General features: G+C 41.0%; 2 protein-coding genes across 3 annotated transcripts; one reads left to right on the top strand and one right to left on the bottom strand.

Annotated features, from left to right (window-relative positions):
- Positions 1-2,359: 2,359 nt before the first annotated feature.
- Positions 2,360-12,828, bottom strand: eme1 (essential meiotic structure-specific endonuclease 1). Its single transcript, XM_080788479.1, has 9 exons — positions 12,599-12,828; positions 11,636-12,485; positions 11,289-11,416; positions 9,514-9,603; positions 8,414-8,535; positions 6,051-6,195; positions 5,093-5,208; positions 4,017-4,206; positions 2,360-3,165 (listed from the first exon to the last, which is right to left on the bottom strand). Exons 2-9 carry the CDS (start codon positions 12,465-12,467, stop codon positions 2,989-2,991), a joined length of 1,800 nt encoding a protein of 599 aa, XP_080644605.1. The 5' UTR covers positions 12,468-12,485; positions 12,599-12,828; the 3' UTR covers positions 2,360-2,988.
- A 76-nt stretch (positions 12,829-12,904) lies between these two features.
- On the top strand, positions 12,905-18,342 carry mrpl27 (mitochondrial ribosomal protein L27). 2 transcript variants are annotated; one of them, XM_080788936.1, is made up of 4 exons: positions 12,905-12,950; positions 13,704-13,832; positions 16,863-16,930; positions 17,059-18,342. In XM_080788936.1, exons 1-4 carry the CDS (start codon positions 12,911-12,913, stop codon positions 17,263-17,265), a joined length of 444 nt encoding a protein of 147 aa, XP_080645062.1. In that variant the 5' UTR covers positions 12,905-12,910; the 3' UTR covers positions 17,266-18,342. The 2 variants fall into 2 exon arrangements, with proteins under 2 accessions (XP_080645062.1, XP_080645061.1); XM_080788935.1 differs by having other exon boundaries at positions 12,906-12,950; positions 13,698-13,832.
- The last annotated feature ends 2,341 nt before the right edge of the window (positions 18,343-20,683 follow it).

Below are 20,683 nucleotides of genomic sequence, written 5' to 3'. Positions count from 1 at the left end.
CTGAGTCAGAAGGAAAGACGAGACAAGAGAATGCAATGGGAAGGTTACACTGTCTGCACGCAAAGGCACCTTCTTTCTCACTCGTGTCACCGGCTAGGCTACATGCACCCAACGCACAAGTATGCACGCACACACACACACACACACACACACACACACAATGACAGCCAATTCCCACGGGATAATCTGTCATTATATCACACTTCACAGTCATACATTTTTAATGGAATTTACAGCAGGGCTGAAAAGCCTGCATCATCCTAACCAACCCCATACTCCACTGCCACACCTGAGAATGAACAAGTCCTCCTTCAAGGTTTTTCACTACTTAGAGCATCCAAGCCTTAAATAAATAAAACAGATTATGGATACACTTGCTCCATTTTGAAATCTTAGCATAAAGGAAACCTTCCCATGCTCATCTGTGACACTTATCAAAATCTTTTGCACCTTCTCTATGCGTATTTATCTTTCACATCCATAGCTTATTTTTTTTCTGCCTGCCTGATCATTTATCCAGCCTCACACCCCGACACATTTTTTTCCCCTCTCTCCATCCACACATTTTTCATCCAGTGTGGCGCAATTCTGCCCCCTGCTGTGCAACTGCTGTCATAAAATAGATTTCATGCACCCTTTCAGTATTTCCCACTGGTCCAACAAAGACAAGGGTTGATTTAACATTATGGTACATTGAGTCAAATCTATTCTAACTTTATTTTTCAGGTTTGCTTATAGTCCCATTTATGAGAGAAATCTTTCATGAGACGTTAGACATGAACACACATGACAGAGTACACTTTGGAAGTCAATTAAGACGCATTGAATAAAAGCCACCCTACAGATATTTTACAGTTTGTACCACGCACTGGGCTGACTTCTATCCAGTTTCAAGTAGAACAGTATTTTCTGATCATCATTATCTCAATGGAGGGCTGCCAAATACCACTAACTAAATCCTCTTAATTCCCTGTGGAACAAAGCTGAGACTATCTGCCGCCAAATAGCAAGCTTACATGTATATGTCAAGTCTGTAGCAGTAATCAAAAAAGCTCTTAAGTTCTAAGGCGTTGCTATTCCCATCTCTGTTCCAAAGATGAAGCCCCATTTCATTTTTAGATGATGTCAAAAAGAGAAGGACTGTAGGGAAATAACATTGCTTGCAGTGTACGAGGCATTACACACAAGATCCACACTCCTTCTCTTACCCATTACAACACCATCTATGAAGTCTTGGATTCGCTCATAAAAAGGATAAACAATACAGATCTACAGTACCTGTGGGTAGATCTATACCTGTGTAACTCAATTGTGTGACATGAACTCAGGACAGCACAAGGTTCCATTATAGCAATATACTAGCTATAGCTATTCAACAACAGACATGTTTAAATTATTGACGAATTCAACATTAAAGAGAATTGCGTCGGGCAAATAATGATAGAACAAATCAGGTAGATACAATATCTTATATATGCGACAACGTTTTCTGTGAGCCTCCATGGCGGCGGTGACATTGAATTAAATCATCCAATATACATTTGCTCGCTCTTAATTCAACACCTTTTTCCACATGTGAGGCCTGTTGCCATAAGCTACTCTCGGTATGCAGGCCCTAGAGTGAGACATGTTGCTCAGCTCTTAAAAGGGATAGTTCTGAATTTTTTAACTTCAGCTGTATGCCACTTGCCATTAATATAGTGGTTGCAACTGTATTAATTGGTTGCCCAAGTCCCGTGGTGAGAGTTCTGCTCTGGTTTTGGTGAAAAATGAAGAAGTTGCGTTCATTTTGTGGGGTGCACAGGGGGCCATGCAGTAAAAGTACATTAATTCACAAAACTAGCATAATTTGTATTGTTGACTTGTATTATTTCTACCATATAGTGCAACTTTCTTTCATTTTTGACCCCTCTGTCTTACAGAACTGTTTTTTGTGTCCAATGTCCATATAACTAGTACTACGCCCAAAAAAAATCCCATGTGATAGAGGGGTCAAAGTTGAAGGAAAATTGCGCTAATATTTTAGAAATAGGTCAACAATACAAATGACACTAGTTTTGTGGATTAATTTACTTTTAATGCGTGGCCCAGTGGCCCCCACCAAAATGACCGAACCTACTAAATATTCACCAAAATCAGAGCAGAACTCCCACCACGGGACTGTATTAACTGTATCAATTAATACAGTTGCAACCACTATAAGGCTATGGCAAGTATTTCATAGAACTTAAGTTAAACATTTGTGAACTATCCCTTTTAAGCCCATTTAACGGCTCGTTTCCCATCACTCTTGGTCAGATTTCATTTAGCTAATGCATTGGAAATGAGCCGTGGGCATTGCAAAGCCAAGCAGAGACAGTGGCAGTGTTGTGAGAGCACACATACACTGAGCATGTTGTTGGAGACACAAGACAAGACAGAATGATATGGAAAGCATAAGGGCTGGCCACAAGTAACTGAGTTCCATAGGGGTTAACCACTAACCCTATGTTGGTCATGTTATTATAGGCAAAGATGTAGCAGTAGCAGAAGCAGATCTACAAGCTCACAACGTGTCGCTTGGCGTGCATTGTTAGAAATATTTTGGGGTTAAGTGATTCTGTGAGATGATGCGTTTTGCCTCAAATAATAGCTACTTGAAAAAACACTTCAGTTAGCCTTCAGTTATTAACAAGGATAAATCACTGTGCAAACAGAAATAATCCTTTAATTTGTTAGAGTTAATCATCGTAATTAATCCTCCTAACGTGAATGTGACCTTAAATTGTGCACGATTTGAACATAATCCTACATTGCACGTAGAAATTTTAATTACTAAAAATAATAATCATGACATGGAAGAATCACAATTTCTCGAATGAAATGGCAAAACTTTTTTAAAACGCTTGAATAAAATTATTTAAACTGATAAAGCAACCATTCACCAATAGGAATCAGTGTGGTTACTGAGATACTTAAGAACGTTCAAGGGAATTCCGTCATGTGACGTCACATGTTGGAATCCAGCGCGTGCTGAGGATCTGATGACGTCATCATCAGAAAGAGACGCTTGGAAAGCTCAGGCCCAACCCGGCGTGTCGTGGAGGTCACACCCGCACCTCGGCGAATCAGGAGCTCTGACAGCAAAGAGGCCTTTTCACGGTCCGTCTTGCATCGCCGGTAAGCCTGAGGCCGACATTATAGACCATGTAAGTAGTATGCCTCGCTTGAAGACGCACTGTAAACATTTCTACTCGGTAACTAAGCAGCGATTCAGTATTCAGAGTGCTCTGTTTTCGAAACAATTAGAACAATAATTAAAAATTATGTTTAGGAATTATCATTCTGATCTAAAGCACTTCTAAACCTATGTTCCACTTCCTGCAGTACTACAGAGTACAGACCCACTTTGACATATTACGTTTCTCTGAAATATGGAAGCTGCTGAGAAAGCATTCCATTGCAATTTTGACAAATTCAAATATTAAATAGAGCTCATCCACATGATGCAGCAGTGAAAAGGGTGATTTGAACGTGTGGTGTCGAGGACCAGAAATAGCCGATGTAGAAGATCACAACACATCTCACTGCAATGTTATGTGTTGTGAGCATTAATGTGCTCACACACACACACACATCAGGCATTCAAGTTGCAAGTCAAGACTCTATATGGAATCCAAATGACTGAAGAGTACATTACATAAACACAAGGACCGTGGACGCAACAAGCAACCATGCAAGACACCAACCTGTGCATCGGTAGCAGTTAGCTATGGTTCAGTTCAATCTTCTTCTTTTTTTCTTTTATTCATGTCAGAAAGACTGACTGACATTATCTGGCTGGTGTATGATTGAACCTTTCATGGTTTATATTTTTTATAATCGTTTTAAATCGTAATACCGAATCGCAACAACCGTATTGTAATATAACTCGAATAGGCACCCTAGGTTAAGTGAATCGTCCCACCCTTTCCTGCCCGTCCATTCATAGAAGGAAAGTCCCACAACGTGTGCGTGTGTTTGTTGACAGTGATTACCTGATTCAGGAGCTGTGGTGATGGGTAGGCAGCCAGGATGGTCGAGGCCATATCGGGGCTGACTCTGTTCAACTGTTGGATCTGTCTCTTCCACACCTGCAGTAGCCCCTTCCCAGCTCTGTCCACCCGCTGGCCTCCGGCCCACTCACTCTCCAAGTAGAAAGAAAAGACCGTGTTCTCCCTCTCTCGTCTGCAATGCATCACACATTTTGTTTGAATGTTATCATTTGTGAGAGAATGTGAGAGTGACTGTATATTAAAAGACAACAAGACAAGACCCGGTTTGAGACTCCATGTCCATCATGTATGCAGTCAGTGATATGTCTTCTGGCCAGTCTGAGTCGACCGCCATTGACTTCAAATATAAAATTGAAGTTATAAAAGGAAATTACGGTAAGGGTAAGTTTCTTAATGGCAGCGGAAAACGTTCTTGTGACCACCGCGCTCTGACTTATGGTGCGTTACCAGCTTAAATTAACATAGTAGAATAGGTGAAGAGGTCGCACACACCAAGAATACATTTTCAACAGGTTTATTTCTCTACATCAGGACAAACGTTTCAGCTATCCAGCCTTCATCAGTGTCCAGTGTACTGGCAGCACCCACAAGACATTTGGCAGCTATTTGTCCAGCCGTTTAACAAAATCACCCCCGGACAGACAGACAGAATCACAGATATTCAGACCTTATTGTAGCCCCCGAGGAGCCACCCTGTAAAAAATTACTTTTCTGATGCCTTTGAGAGTGAGACACATGAGTGAGACACATGACACATTGGCAGAATAGGATTCTAGCAACAAATCTGCAGTTGCCCTTTAACCTAATTAAGCCCATTTTGTACACATTTTCTAATAGCACTTTGTTCAACTTTGTTGTTTTTAAATGTGCTTTATAAATAAAGTTGGATTGGATAATATATATTTAGTAATTCTTAATTTGTTTTCATAAATAAATCCAAAATAGCAAGTATAGCAATATAGCAATATAGCAATATCAAATTGACTATTTTTACTATTTGTCGCATTACAAAATACTATATAGGACTTAAGTTGTTAAAGAGAAAAATACTTGCTTACTTGAAAGGAGCTTCTGCAACTGCTTTGGTTGACATGGCAATGTGATCTGAAAACTCTTTCCAGGACGTCAAGGAACGGACGGAGACTCCAGTATGAAGCTGGAGGTGCACCACAGCCTGAGTGGACATTGAAAGACAATTGAACACAAGCTCGCATTGCAAGCTTGCCGTCTATTTTCTCTAAAGTCTCAAAGGTAGGCTCTGGACAGTTCAGAAACCTGTCTACCACTGACATCGGCAGGCAATGTATGATTTGTAAATTCAAATACAATTTAAAACGGTTTTTTTTAGCGATGCAAGTGTACTGTAGCAGAGTGGCTCACAACCTCAGCCTAAAAATCTCCCGAGTCATAGAGATATCCCTTTGGATTAGTGATCAAAATGTTGGCTTTCCATGCAGGAGACCCGGGTACGATTCCCGGGTGTTACACAAGAACAATGGCTTCCATTTCAGTGTGCCATCTTTCTAGGTAGAGAAAGGCTGTAGTTTCTATTAGCCCCCATGTTTCTGTCCACCGCCCATGCCCACCTCTGACACATAAATGGCGTCATCTTATAATGAGCATTAGTGAGGAGGACCAATTATATGGAGATAAGGTTGAAAAGTGCTCTTTAAGTGTTTAACAGAGAAACAAAGAAAAGACACAAGGAACAATTTACTGGGTTATCAGTGGTAGGAGAGGCCAGGTAAAGATACTGTAGTAGTAGTAGTGTCACAGCTATATTGGTAGAACACAAATGTTGTGCCGGTTAGCAATGAATAAATCGTCACACTGCAGAGAAACTTGTAATATCTAAATACTGTGAATGGACTGCCTCCCTAGTTTACACCGCACACACTACAGCAATTCCTACCAAGAAAGATGATACACTACAGCAATTCCTACCAAGAAAGATGATACATTATGGTGGATATTTATTTTCCTATGCATTGCATACATTTCGACTAGTCAACCTACCTCCTCCACTTCAACTCGTGAGACCTCAGGTAATGTCATCTTTCCATCCTTCTTCCCCTTCTTTCTCACTGCTCCTTTTCCTGCACCTTGCTCCTCCCTCAGGACTGCTTCTCGAAACTTCTTCTGGGTTTGGGACTTGTGAGATCTGGAGTAAAATAAGGTCCCGTTTAAGAATCTACTACACACGTACTTTTTTCCCCCCTCTCTCAATTTGATATTTTTCTTCTTTTGTTTCCCTCTTGTATCTACGGTAATGTTAGTGGAGTGATATACACTATACAGTATATAAGAAATAACATGTATAATCATTAATAACAATTTACATAGTTACAATCGTTATTTTACATAATCTAATTTAGATCCATTGGAACACAGGTTATTCTTTCAATTTCCTGAAACGTAACATGCAAGGTTCTGTATAAAAACATTTTTGTAAAAGAAGCTACTTGCATTGACCCATCAGTGTGCTGCTCAGAGTGAGCACAAAGGGAAGGGGGGGCAGTTGGAGGTAGCGCGATTTCTTTCTACAGTACGTCCGAGCATAGACATGGTAACGCCCGCCTGCCTCTGATTGGCCTACCGACACTGCCTGTCCTCCAAGATGTAAGGCTACTCCGTGGTGGGAAATAATACAAGTTACAGTATAAGAGAATGGCAACACGCGACAGTAACTTGTAACTTAAATTTTTGTAGAAGAGGCAAACTAAGCAGTTTGCTTTGATTAAATAATTGATTGAACAACTATGATTTGATTTGGCTGTGTTCTAAATGAAAGTGCTAGTGTTGATTATCGTGTATTAATCTAATTATAGTAAACTAATACTAAAAAGATATTCATTTATTTCCCACCACGGAGTAACCTCGTAGCCTCGGTCCCATCCCATGCTTACTTATCTGCAAAAAGAAAACCTCTCGGCAGACTATCCAGCATGTAACCTCGCCTCACCAGGCTTTCCACCACCTCGGAAAGCCTGGTCTCTGTTTCAAAAGTCTGTATGATCCGGTCGGGAGCTCTTCTACAAAAATGAAAGTTACAAGTTACTGTCGCGGTGTCGCGTGTTGCCATTCTCTTGTACTCTCTTTCTCTTGTATTATTTCCCACCACGGGATGCTCGGAGGTAGAAAGAAATCACGCGTTGGAGGTAAGTGTCTTGCTCAGGGGCACTTAAAAGGTGAGGTGCCATGAAGCTGGAGAGGCCAAGAGTCGAATGGTGAATCTTCTGATTCACAGACAGCTGCTCTTCCTCCTTAGCCCCATTATGTTTCCAGACTTTGTGTAATGGGTTGATTATGCAATGTACCGAGTCATTGCACAGTTACACAGACAGCCTCAGCCCTCATTACAATAATTGTACAATCTTTCTAAGTTGTATAATTATAAGTAGGCTACGATAGTTGAGTTTGCTTAACTTCATTCCTATACTACTTTACCATCACTCTTACAGTACATTTTAACAGCGGGAGACCAACGGCGAGCATCGCTTGAATTTCATTGGCTATCGACCAATCGCCCACTATCGCCGGACGACGTCGCCCAAAGATGAATTATTTTTATCTTTTCGGCCGACGTTCCTCCACCCACTTTTCGACCATGGCCTGCTATCGCCTCTATCGCCAGTAGATGCCGGGTCCCATTGACAAATAATGCACTTCCGGAAAATTCGTCTGGCTGTCGCCCGCTGTTAAAAAAGCTGTTTTAACCACTTGAACTCTATATGCTTCGTTGAAGCATTGCAGCTGCAATTGGTCACTTCCGTTCTTTTTAAATTGCCGATCTGCAATCACGTGTTTCAACATGACGCATTGTGAGCTTGAAAATCTGCTATTTTCTCTAAATGTTCAGCCATTAAGACATGCCCAGAATAAAGATGCTATGGTTCAAGTGGCATCTGTGCATATTACAGATTACACTCTTAACTATTCTATTCAAACATGGATAAAGAAATCATGATCAACTGCAGTCTTCTCTTAAGACACAACAGGGAAACACATTTTTTCTTTTGCTCTCATTTTGTTGTTAATTTGTTGGGAGGACAATAAGACATCAGAATTGTGCTGCATCAGCCATAACCTGCTGTGGGCGCTAATGTAATATAGAGCACAAATGCTCACTTTATTATGTGAAATGTTGAGGTTTGTTTTGCTCATTTCACAAATCATAAAGGAAAAGTACTAAACAATTATAATTACTTATATGAGATTATTTTTTCAACACTACTGCTATGCTTTCACTTCACTTGACATAGTTTTAAATGTTTGCTTACCAGGCAATCCTTAGTATTCAAACTTAATGAAGCAACTAATTTTAAAGCATCTCTGCCATCTCCCCAGTTCATATTGTAAAGCAGAATTCCAGAACCCACCTGTAATAGTTCTCCAAATCAATAACCACCAAGCTAAGGATCCTTCCAGGGTTATTGGTCTGCAGAGTCCGGACCCAGGAAGTCAGAGTAGGACTACAAGCTGCCGCTCCACACTTCTGTTCCTGGGTTAGGTAAGGGTGAAGGCAGAGACAAAAAGTGGAAAAGATACTATTCAAATATTTTAAAAACATTATATAGAAGTAGTTTTCCTTTTCATATCAAGGCCCATTATGTATTCTGCATTTGAGCCATGGACCACCATTTGATGAGATCTAGCCTCTCAGACCCAAGACTTAGAATATGTTGTTATCGTTGTATAAGATTTGGTCCACAATTCCATGCTGTACTTATGTTGTACCATAGCCTAGGAGAGGCAAACATTGATCAAAATAACAATTCTTCTACATTCTCTAATTGTGTAGACTTCTTGTAAGTATGCCTGGTTTGCCTGGTGGGTGGCAAGGTTAATTAAATAAGGTTAGGAAGCGAAGACCGTATGGTGGACTCCATGTTGCTCCCTGGAAGGAAAGAAACATGCGCAATTGAGACCAGGAAGTTGTACATGCCCAAATGTGTGCATGTACCAACTCTCCATTATTTAGCTGGGGACGACCTGGAACCTCCTAAAGGACCACTGGTGGTCCCCGGACCACCGGTTGAGAACCACTGTTATATAGTACAGACTCTATACTGTAAATGTCAGGAGGACATTGTACAGATATTCTGTTATGACTATTTCTATGTACCGGTATTTGATGTATCACTATGTGTTGTTCTTGCTTACTGTAAATTGCTCGTCTGCTAAATGCCTAAATTGTAAATTGGAGGAGATGGACCATTAGATAGATTATACGTAGTGCAGGATATTTCAAACAGACAGTCAAACAGAGAACAGGTTATAAGTCAGTATCACAACATACAGAAGCAATAAGGCTAATCGGATGTGTGCATAACTGTATTCCCAGTTTTCAGTTCAAATCTGCTGCTGATGTAGGCCACATTCTGAAAACTGGGATTTAAGTTATGTACAGAGCTGTTTATGTTGCCGCCTTGTAAGTCAGTAAACAGGAAGTTTGAAACCGTGTAGCAACCCCACCAACCTGAGTGTAGCTGTGGATCAGACTTATGAAGTCATCAACTGTTATCTGCATTACAACCTGAGCTTCTGGTGCACAGACAACATCATCTGACTGAGAGAGACAGACAGAGAGAAGGATATTAGTCATTAGTTACAGCATGTAATAATTTTAAACTACTGAATTTATACAGAACTTTCACAAAACAAAGGGTTACAGAGTGCTAAGACAGAGGCAGTAAAATAACATACTGTAAATCTGTAAGAGATAATAAAATCACACCCGTGTGAACTGAGTGGTGCAACTCCGTGTGGGGGTCCCAGGAACTTCTAGACCGACAGCAACACACCCAGAGCTACCCAGTGTCCAAAAAGGTCGGGAAATGACAGTTACCATGTGGGGGTCCCCAGGGGGTCCCTCAACTGTACTGTCACTGTCCTGTCACACCCAAAATCACGTAATGGCTGCTAAAAACTCAGCTTCCCGTCATGCACCTGTGCATACTGCAGTGTGAAGCTCAACAGCGCCACTTTGTCACCTGTCTGAACACGCACGCAAGCATGCAAACAAAGGGACACACATTGCTGTTCATGGAGTGGTTGCACCACTCAAAAAGAAAGCGAGAAAAAGCTAGTCTAAAAGAGAGAAAAAAATCACACACGTGATTGCTCAGACAATTTAGGCATTTAGGCATTTACACTACGACGTAAAATTCTCCATGCATTGTCAATGGGAATTTTGTTAATGATTTATTCAGATTACGTTTGTGGACGGTAACTCAAAGCTGGATGTAAGAGGATGTCTGAGTGAAATTAACTGCCAATATGATCTCCTCACCAGCTCTTCTTGTGGTTAGAGTGTCCGCTCTGAGTCTGTGAGTGTGAGGTCAGGGTTCGACCCCCGGCCGGGTCATACCAAAGAATATAAAAATGGGACCCAATGGCCCTTTTTTAAACCAGTCCCTTGACTTGAAGTGCTCTCGGTAGGTTCCCTCGTCAGGAAGTGCCCCTCCAGCTGAATCAAGTTCCCGGTTTGATTAGGGTGCTGGGTATAAAAATAATTTTGGAAATACACTCGCCTTCCTTGTGCAGAAACAGGAAACGGACACCATTCGTTGCCATGGTTACCATCATGCAATTGTGTTGTTACCTGTTATTTTGTTTGTACAGTTATATTGCATTGCATCGGGTATGTTTGTGTGACATGTGGATTTCAAGGAAATACAAGCGTGATTGTCAAAAATGACATACATCAGTACATCCATGGTGTTTATAAATCATTGTGTTAAAAGTTGTTTTGTTTGTGGTTTCATTTATAGTTTTTTCACGGTGGGGTAAATAAAGAGCCCTTGTGAACATCAGTTGGAGCGTTGTATATTCAGCATGAGATGAAGATTGTTTAGGAGGAGTTTATTTATCATTTATTTGTGGTGGTACTTTCATTTGTAGGTCGCGGTTCCCATGCGGACAGAGAGCAGGGCTGCACAAGGCAGAGTCTAGATCGGCACAGACTCGCTCTTGAGGGCTTTATAAGCCACTTCCACTCAAGGCTGCTTGGTTTCGGACGACACTTAATATGGCGCAGCCTCGCGTGAACGCGCATATCGAGGGCAAGTGTGTAGGGCGAGTGTCGAGGAGCTGGTTTCAGAAAGGGGGAATGCCTCCCTGCTTGGCACTCAGCATCAAGGGTTAGATTGGGGGTAAGTCCCTGTGACATACTAGCCCAGGGGGTGTACTTGTACATGAAGCTGCCTCACGCTACAGAAACATAGCAAAGGCTAGATCTGAGTATGTGGTTACCTGTGCAGAGGGAGATCTCCTAACCCAGGTCACACTGCGTGGAAGTGGTTGTTTCTCTATAGCACAGCTACAGCCCAAAGCCTGCAATGATGCCAACAAAGTCCCCCCTCCTTCCAACTGTAACAAGGCTGGAAAATAAACAGTTACACAGTCAAACATCAGCCTACAAAACTCCATTACAATCCTTAACAAGCATACACTTCCTGCAAGGCATGTAATATGAGATAAGTAAACACTCACAGGGTATAATTCACATTGAATTATTTATGTGTCCATAAACAGACCCAAGTACCGTAAGCATTTGAGTTAATTTAACCTGTGCTTTTACTCACTGCTGCTCAACTTACCTGGGTCCACAACCACTACAATGTGTTTGATGCACTCCTCTGGCCTCAGGGCTTTGACCGTCTCTGCCAGGGCTTTCCGCTCGGCTTTCTCCCTCTCTTGCTCCTGTCTGCGCGCCTCCTTGTCCGCTTGCTGAAGCTGCCTGGCATCCTTCCTCCTTAGGGCCTCCTCTCTGGAAGCCAAGATATCCTCTGCGGTCCTCTTGGACGTCTTTCTCTTCTTGGTAGGGGACGTGTCTGCGCTTGCTGCCCAGGAGGAAGTCGTCTGAGGCAGCCATTGTCCGGGTAAAGCTGCCGCAGCTGCGTCTTCTTCTTGCTCATCCAAATCCCCCACTTCATCCGCCCCCCGCTGAGCATGAAGGGACCTGAACAGGGGCTCTGACTTTGAAAAGACACCATGCACTGATTGATCTGGCCTGGGTGGATCTGCATGGTGCGGCTGATTATGTTTGCCATTAGTGACAGCAGAGGGCATACAAGCCACACTTTCTTGTCTCATTTTGAGTCTCAGTGCAAGAGGAATGTAGGGCGCATCATCTTCAGAGTCGCTGCTGACCATCATGACATGGGCTGAAGTAATGGGCTGTGTACTTAAACACTGGTCGACCTCAGCTATCAGCTTAACAGATGTGACAGGGGAGAGGGAGACAGCTACATCTGTATCACAGCTTGCTACCTCTGTATCACTTAGTACCTCTGTATCAGAGCTGTCCAGGACCACTAAATCTGGTTTCTGTGTGTTGCTGCTGGAGTCTTTTCTACCTTGACGGAGCAGGTCAAACAATGACCTCGGAAACTCTTCGTCCAGGTCACTGGAATCACTGCAACCGGCCATCGTGTGTCAGATACAGATCTACATTTAAATACAGAATGAAACATACGATAATCTGATATGAATATCACGGTAAAACATTGCAGCATCGGTTAAAACGTGTGTTTTGTTGTTGTTAGCACCGCGTCACTTACTGCAGTCATGCCAGCCGTGTCGCAGGCACAAGAACTTTGTACAACACCCGGGGCGTCAAACTAAAAATGTCGTTTAAAAGACAAATACGTTGAGTTATTGGTGAAAAAACACGGGTGTATAATTCCAAAAACTACGTTGCTACAAGAAAGTAAACGGACTAATAATTGGTTATTTAGCCTACTAGTTGCTGCAGTGTGAGTGCAGACCTACGACTACTTTACTTTTTATATTTCCCCGCGTCCGATGGGAAGTATTTAGATGTTACACCGCTGACGCGCCGCGCGCTCCGTGTCACATGATCCAAGTCCAAGATGGCGGCGCTTACGTCCTTGATATTAAAATCGAGAGCAGGTATAAGCATCTAAAATATGTATTTTCTTTCATGAGACTATGCGTGATTGTTAAAATTACCACGGGCTCAATTATTCTATAATGTATTATGCACGTAGAATTGACTTACCGGTTGTATTGTTTTACTTTTTACCAGCAGTTAGCACTGCAGGGTTACGTTATGCTATAGCATGAAGTGATTCATGTCCCAGCAACACAATCTGTTGTGCCAATGTTTGTATTGTCGTCACAAATCGGGTTCCTTTTTTAATATATTGATTGGCGTATATACACCCTACGTCACCACGTAGACGTAGCTCAGCAACGACGTATAGATGAAATACGCGATACAGTTTGTAGTTGCAGTAATGCAATTTGCAACACTAGATTTTTATAATGGGATAAAATCTAGTGTTGTAAATACATCTTTTTCTGTGGGCTCATGACTGTATTATTTTGATTGAATATTGTATGTATTAACAGTTTTGGGGAGGCAACAGAAGAGTACAGTTGAATACAAATGCAATGCTAAAAATAGTTTCATTGGGGTCCTGAGCATTTAATTAATTTAAACTTTTAGCACAATTTAAGCTTTGAAATGTAGGGGGAAGGGAGGCGGTAGCTAGCGGGGAAATGTTAGCTGGGTAAGTACACAATGCCCTCCAACTTTAATTTCAGTGCATATCTTTAATGTATGTTCAACACACAGGTTTGGCACAACACCAACTAGTTTAGGCTGAGGTGGAATTGAACTTGACCTGTCGGTAGTTTCAGGTTTGCTGGTACCTTGCCAGTTATCTGCCTGTGAGTCACTGAGGTTTGCCTCCAAGAAGTCGGGTGGTAGCAGCAAAAACCTTGGAGGAAAGAGCCCTGGAAAGAGATACGGATTCAAGAAAGTGGATGGTAACAGTGTGTGAGAGAGAGAGAGTTCAAATAATTGTAGGGGAAAGTACAATATTTGCCTCTCTGACATGTAGTGGAGTAGAAGTATCAAAAGAATGGAAACAAGTGAAATAAAAGTACATCAAATTGTTATTAAGTAAATGTACTGTAATGTACGTTACTTTCAACATGCAACATCAAGTGCTACACAAAGAACACTTGAACCCTAGCATGCCTGTTTTGGGGGAGCATTGACCAAGAATTGTTTATCTACAAGCTCGTCGCAAAACAACAAGACTCATTATGAGCTTGTAGATTGGCTATTTTTGGTGAAGAGATTTGTCTGTTAATGTGGTTAAACTTATTGGCCACATTAGTGGTTTGCGTTTCATTCTACCCTATAATCAGTAAAAGTAAAGCAAAACATTTAATATCTTTTCACAATATATTATGATTTTAGACCTGTCATCTCGAATATAATAAAGCAATATAAGGTTTTCATTCTTTTGCATACACATACTGTATACATTGGGTAGTGATATTTTTTGTTTGAAAACGTGGATCTAATTTAGACCACCTGGACAAATGAGACCGTAGAGATCAATACATAGGTTATCTTCACACTATGTGCTGAAGGGTTGCCCTATGAAAAAGGTTATTTCACATTTAACAGATGGTTTACCAATAGTTTATGTTGACAGTGACACTGGGATAGGTCCTGGACAGTGGTGTCATGGTGTTTTTTTTACTGGTGCCACCGCCTTTTAATGACGCCACGTGCACGCATATCGCATCGCAGAACACAGTTACACATACTGTAGAACAGCTGATATAGCCTAAGCCTATTGTTAAATAGTGTATGAGAGTTTTAGACACAAACACAAAAGTAGACTTAAAATAGTCAGACAAACATCTTTACTGCACACTAGCAAAACAAAAAAGTTTGCTTTGGACGAATGAATCTGTTCCGGTGGAGGCATTATTTTTGTGTGCAGAACACCACACAGCAGTAGCCTACTGGAGCCATAGCCTACTGCTGTAAGTGTGCATGCTTACCGTGCGCTCGGATATAAACAGTTGTGCAAAGTAGTATATATCCATTTGATTCGGCACGGTACTTGACACAGCGTGAAAATAGGAGGGGGGGGGGGTATTTTGTGTGTCTTGGAAAGTCTGGTGACGCGAGGTTGATTTAGTTGCGTCTTCTCTTGAATCTAGGGGGACACGTTTTATTCTAGCGTCCGTTCCTTCCCTGCACGTGCACGTCAAATTACTGGTACCACGGCATGGTACTGCGTTCTACAAGCATGACACCACTGGTCCTGGAGTTAATGTCAATCACATCAGACATCTGCACGCTTTCAAAAATATAAGATTTTAGTTTAGTTTACAGACAGTAATGTGTTCACTGTTTTAGTAGAAAATGACAGGAAACACTGAAATTAAATAACTGATTTTTTTCTTGGATTCTTAGTTTTTTACAGCCTCAGTCATTGTTTCATTATCATACAATGAATGAGGTGATGTAATTTATTAAAGCTATAAACATGTGAGCACTAGATTTCCCCAAGATCACATTTAGATTTCCTGAAGATAACATTTGCGCTAATCATCTTTTCAAAGCCCAATAGAATTCATATGCGAGTAATGTGTATCACTGTACAAAATTATATAAGTTAAATAAATCAAATGAACATATCAGATATTAAAGGTGGAGAGTACATGCACATAACCCAATAATTAAACAGCAGGAGCCGGACAAAAAGAAAATTGAAACCAAATTAAACGAGAGCCTGCACACTGCAAACTGATCCCTTATGAATTTTCTTTTCATCATGAAGTGCACAATAAATGTGGCTTAAGGTGAGACACCCCAGGTGAAATCATGATTTTTCATTTTTTTTTTTTTTTGCTATTTTGCTTCCTAAACATGTTTTCTTTCAAACTAAAGCAAAATACACATTCAAAATACAGATTTAGATGTTTAGTTGGATAGTTTATTTTAGCCAATGACAGCTCGTTTTTCGGGGTGAAAAGCCACCATCTCTATTTTCATGATTGGTTGTTGGTACAAAGGAAGTGACCATATTTGGATCAGACCACAGTCAGCTTGAGGTCCAGACCTTTCCAATGATATATGCCATTATATGTTGTTGCCAAGGTTTGGATGAGATATTTTGTCTCAAAATAGTGGCTTCAAATAAAACGTTTTGGAATTTTACAATACAAATCTTTAAAGGCCGTTTTCTCAAAATGAGTTTTCCTCATACTTGGGACAAAGAATCTCCACTTCAGTTGAACTCACATACACCAAACTTTCCAGTCTTATTCCTAACTATATTCCGCAGACATTTACACATGGATTTGTTGATATATCATTCACAGCCTGATTTACATCACATTTTATACCAAAAAAATGCCGAAAATTGGGTTTTTTATGCCTGTTGACACTATTTTCTGATTTGTGGAGTGATAATTAGAGATATCAAAAATCCCATGTGTAATTTTCTTTGTCTCTAATGTGTCAACAAAATGAAATGATAATTTTGAACCTGGCTTTATCCGATCTTCAGATTTATCGTCCCGAAATGTATGCAGATTAGCGCATATAATGCATAATTTGCATATTTAAACATATCATTTCAGAAAACTTGTAATACAAAAAATCTTAGTTTTAATATAAGTAATCAACTGGAGAAGTTTCATTGTGATAGCTATTATTTAACTTTTTTTCCCTATTCACCTGGGGTGTCTCGCCTTAAGGGAGCAATTTTCAGCATGAACTCATCACACCTAATTTAATTTTACACATGTTGCCATGGTTGGTATATGAGCTTCTTGATATAAACCAGCAAATGTCTGCTGCAAAAGAGGTGTCACTAATCAAATAGCAGGTGTTCATAATGAAACAGTCACATTCGGTGAGCCGAGTTTGTGTCATTTGAGAAAATACAATAATACTTGTTAATGAAGTCATGCTGTACATTACCATGATTGCCTCCAGAAAACCTTTTAAGTCATTGGCTAACTCGCCCTTTTTTTTCTCTCAAGGACATTTTGCCCATGCTGGCAACATCCTTGCGACCCAGCGCCTGATGAGGTATCACCCAGGAGCACATGTAAGTGTTGATAATTAAAAACGACAATTAGAAATACATTTCAGAACGAAAATACATCGCATGGATGCAACTCCTTCCCTTATACTACTTCTTACCAGTTTCTGCCTTGTAATTCCTCCTCCTTGAAGGTGGGGATGGGAACAAACAAGACGCTCTATGCCCTGGAGGATGGTATAATAAGATTCACTAAAGAAGTCTACATCCCTCCACCACGCAGCCCAGAGACCTGGAAGGTGATCACCAAGCTGCCAAAAGGTGCCGTAATCTACAAGACCTTCGTCAACGTCGTGCCCGTCAAACAGGAGGGCAAGTTCAAACTGGTGGATATGGTCTAAACCTGAGCGGACTGCAATATAATCCCCCAATTCTGTGGACTTGTGTTGGGATGGAGGACATTTTGATTAGATGTCAGTAGACTATGGATGCGTGGGCCTATAACTGCATTGTCACTCACAGGACCAGTGAGGATGTTTGACCTTTCCTCTGAAGAGACGTAATGACTGAGCAGTGTAACTTGTTGAACTGCAAAATTATTGTTTTTAATTAGTTGACATTACATTTTACTTACATGCTGTAACCTGTTACATTACAACATTGTAAGTTGTGTATGTAAATACTGTACATTATTATACAAGCATTCATTTGAATATTTGCAGCACATGTGAACAGTGATTGAGGAACCTTACTCCTCGAGGCCCCAGATTAAAGTACAGTACATGTCTGCTGTACGTCCGAGGCATGATTCCAGACTGATCTTGACTCATCTTTTGGATTGAAATTAGTCAGGATTCAGGGCAGCTTACTTCTGCACGTCTGAGTGAATGCCATTACAACATCGCTTGGCTGACCCTGCCTTTACTGCTTTTGGGATCGGCACAGTGAAAAGCAATTATTTAACCAACCACTGGATGTCTCGTGTGTTCTCCAGTCTGACAATGAGTGTGACTCATGGTTGAAACAAACTCATTGCTATTGTCTTGATAATAATTACTTGCATCTGCATGCATACAGTTGAATGGAATAGCTGCTTACTATTTCATCAGTAAGCAACGCATTAAAACTATATACTGTATGGTGAAATTTAACCATGTTTCACACTGATGTATATTCTGGGGACTATTGTTGGTCATGTATTTACATTGTAGTTTAATCAAGTCCTAAAGTGAAGATGAAAGAATAGGCTGTAATGTACCAAATGTGTATACCAAATATGGTATGCATGCACCTTAAAGCAGTGGTTCACAAAGTGGGGCCCAGGGATGCCCAAGTAATTGAGCGACTTTGACCCGGTTTTATAATTAGGCTATTCAAAAATAAAAAGTAAATATACTGATTCACAAGCTTGTAACCTTGTAGAGCTACTATTTTTGAAACATTTAGAAAAATCTTAAATTGTGAACTTTTTAATATTTGTACATTTAACAATACAACTCTTGTCTTCACTTATAGGGTGTCCTTGGCACCGCATCATTTCAGATGTGGGTCCATGGGCAAAGAGTCAAATACATATGAAAATGTCTGAGAACCTCTTGCCTGAAACATTCTCAACTGGAATCACGGAAGGGAAAGGGAACCATGGTATTTCAGTGGCTTGAGGTATGCAAGGGAGTGTGGACAGCGCCTGGTACACTGGGAGTTAGAAGGCTGTCATGAGGTGGAACAGCTGATAAATTTGAGGCGTTCAGGCAGGTTTAGAACCACTGTGTGCACATAGTTGGAATCCTGATTTAGACAGGGAGGAGGTAGATGCTGTAGGGCAGTGATACTCAACCTCAGGCCCGCGGGCCACATCAGGCCCGCAGGACCATTATGACTGGCCCACCAATGAAAATCTAAAAAAAAGAAAAAAAATCTGGAAAATGAAATAAAAATAAATAAATCTGAATGAAGTTATCTTTAATTACATTATTATAAGTAATACTATTAGAGTTGTACTATTACTCGAACGAAAATAAAAGCTTGGGGGAGGAGGGGGGGGGGATGCAATGCAAAAATTGCGGAAATGGTGGAAATGGAAATTGCGGAAATGGTAATTGCGGAAATTGCTCTTCACTTATAGCTATCTATTTTCAGGTAGATTGTTTTATTTTACTCAGTCAGCCATATCACTACTCATTTTTTTTCATGAAAAAGGTCACAGCTGGGTAATCTATTTTCAGGCAAATTGTGTTTATTGTATTTTATTTTACTCAGCCATAACAATTTATTTTCTGTTAACCAACTTGCTGGCTGGCAGAGGCAGACAGCTACTCATAGACAAGCAGACAGACAGACAGCTACTCATGGAGAATTGGACAGGCAGGCAGTCAGACAGCTACTCATAGACAGGCAGACAGACAGCTACTCATGGAGAATTGGACAGGCAGGCAGACAGCTACTCATGGACAATTGGACAGGCAGGAAGGCAGACAGCTACTCATAGACAGACAGACAGCTACTCATGGACAATTGGACAGGCAGGAAGGCAGACAGCTACTCATAGACAATTGGGCAGGCAGGCAGACAGCTACTCATAGACAGACAGGCAGCTACTCATGGACAATTGGACAGGCAGGAAGGCAGACAGCTACTCATAGACAGGCAGACAGACAGCTACTCATGGACAATTAGGCAGGCAGGCAGACAGCTACTCATAGACAGGCAGACAGACAGCTACTCATGGACAATTAGGCAGGCAGGCAGACAGCTACTCATAGACAGGCAGACAGACAGCTACTCATGGACAATTAGGCAGGCAGGCAGACAGCTACTCAGACAGGCAGACAGACAGCTACTCATGGACAATTGGACAGGCAGGCAGGCAGACAGACAGCTACTCATAGACAGGCAGGCAGGCAGCTACTCATAGACAGGCAGACTGTAAGACAGCTACTCATTGACAGACAGACAAATAACTACTCATGGACAGACAGACAGGCAGGCAGGCAAAGACCTACTCATGTTATGTTATTATGTTATTATAACAGCTACTCATGTTATGTGCAATAATTTGTGCAGTTATGGAAACAGCTCTTTGTGTTTATGCAAGAAAATGTAACACATTTATTTATTTACATATTGTGTGCATGCACATTGTACTTTGATACATTTTGCGAAAATAAAGCAATTGAAAGAGAGAAGTTATCAAGTATCATTAATGTCGTAATTTTATCTACTGGCCCCTTGCCCCTTGCCATTTTTGTAATGTGGCCCACAGGTAAATCTATTTGAGTATCCCTGCTGTAGGGAGTGGGGAGGTCCTGTTAAGCTCATCACCACTACCCTGATGGGCTAAAGAAATGTTCCAGGGATAACTGGTACATTGAGAACGCAGGGCAGGGAACCGGTGTATCAGAACTGTTCCTTTTTCTTATAAGATTGAATATAAGAGGGTTCTCAAAGTGGTGTCTGGGGACCCCACTTGTTCATAAGGTTCTCAAATAGCCACTACATGCCTGCGCAGTACATCTTCAAACTATAATGAAACAAACATCGATTTTTAGACAGTTCAAGTAAGGTTCTGTGGTTAATGTTTAACAAACTTGGGTTAAACACTAACAACAGAACCTTACTTGAACCGTGTCAAGCAAAAGCGAGAATGGCAGTAATACATTTATTGCTGCCACTCTCTCTTGCATTCAAAGCAGTAAATGTTGGTGACGCATATTTCCTTGACAGAAATGGATCTTGACTTTTAATTAAGGTATGGTAAGTGATTTTTTTCTATAGCAATATAATCATTGCTATAGTGTTTGTTAAGAAACAGGGTCTGTC

Source organism: Protomyctophum bolini (assembly GCF_963924005.1).
Source record: "Protomyctophum bolini genome assembly, chromosome: 18".
NCBI classification, from domain to species: Eukaryota; Metazoa; Chordata; class Actinopteri; order Myctophiformes; family Myctophidae; genus Protomyctophum; species Protomyctophum bolini.
This window is presented reverse-complemented; position numbering and strand designations above follow the sequence as displayed.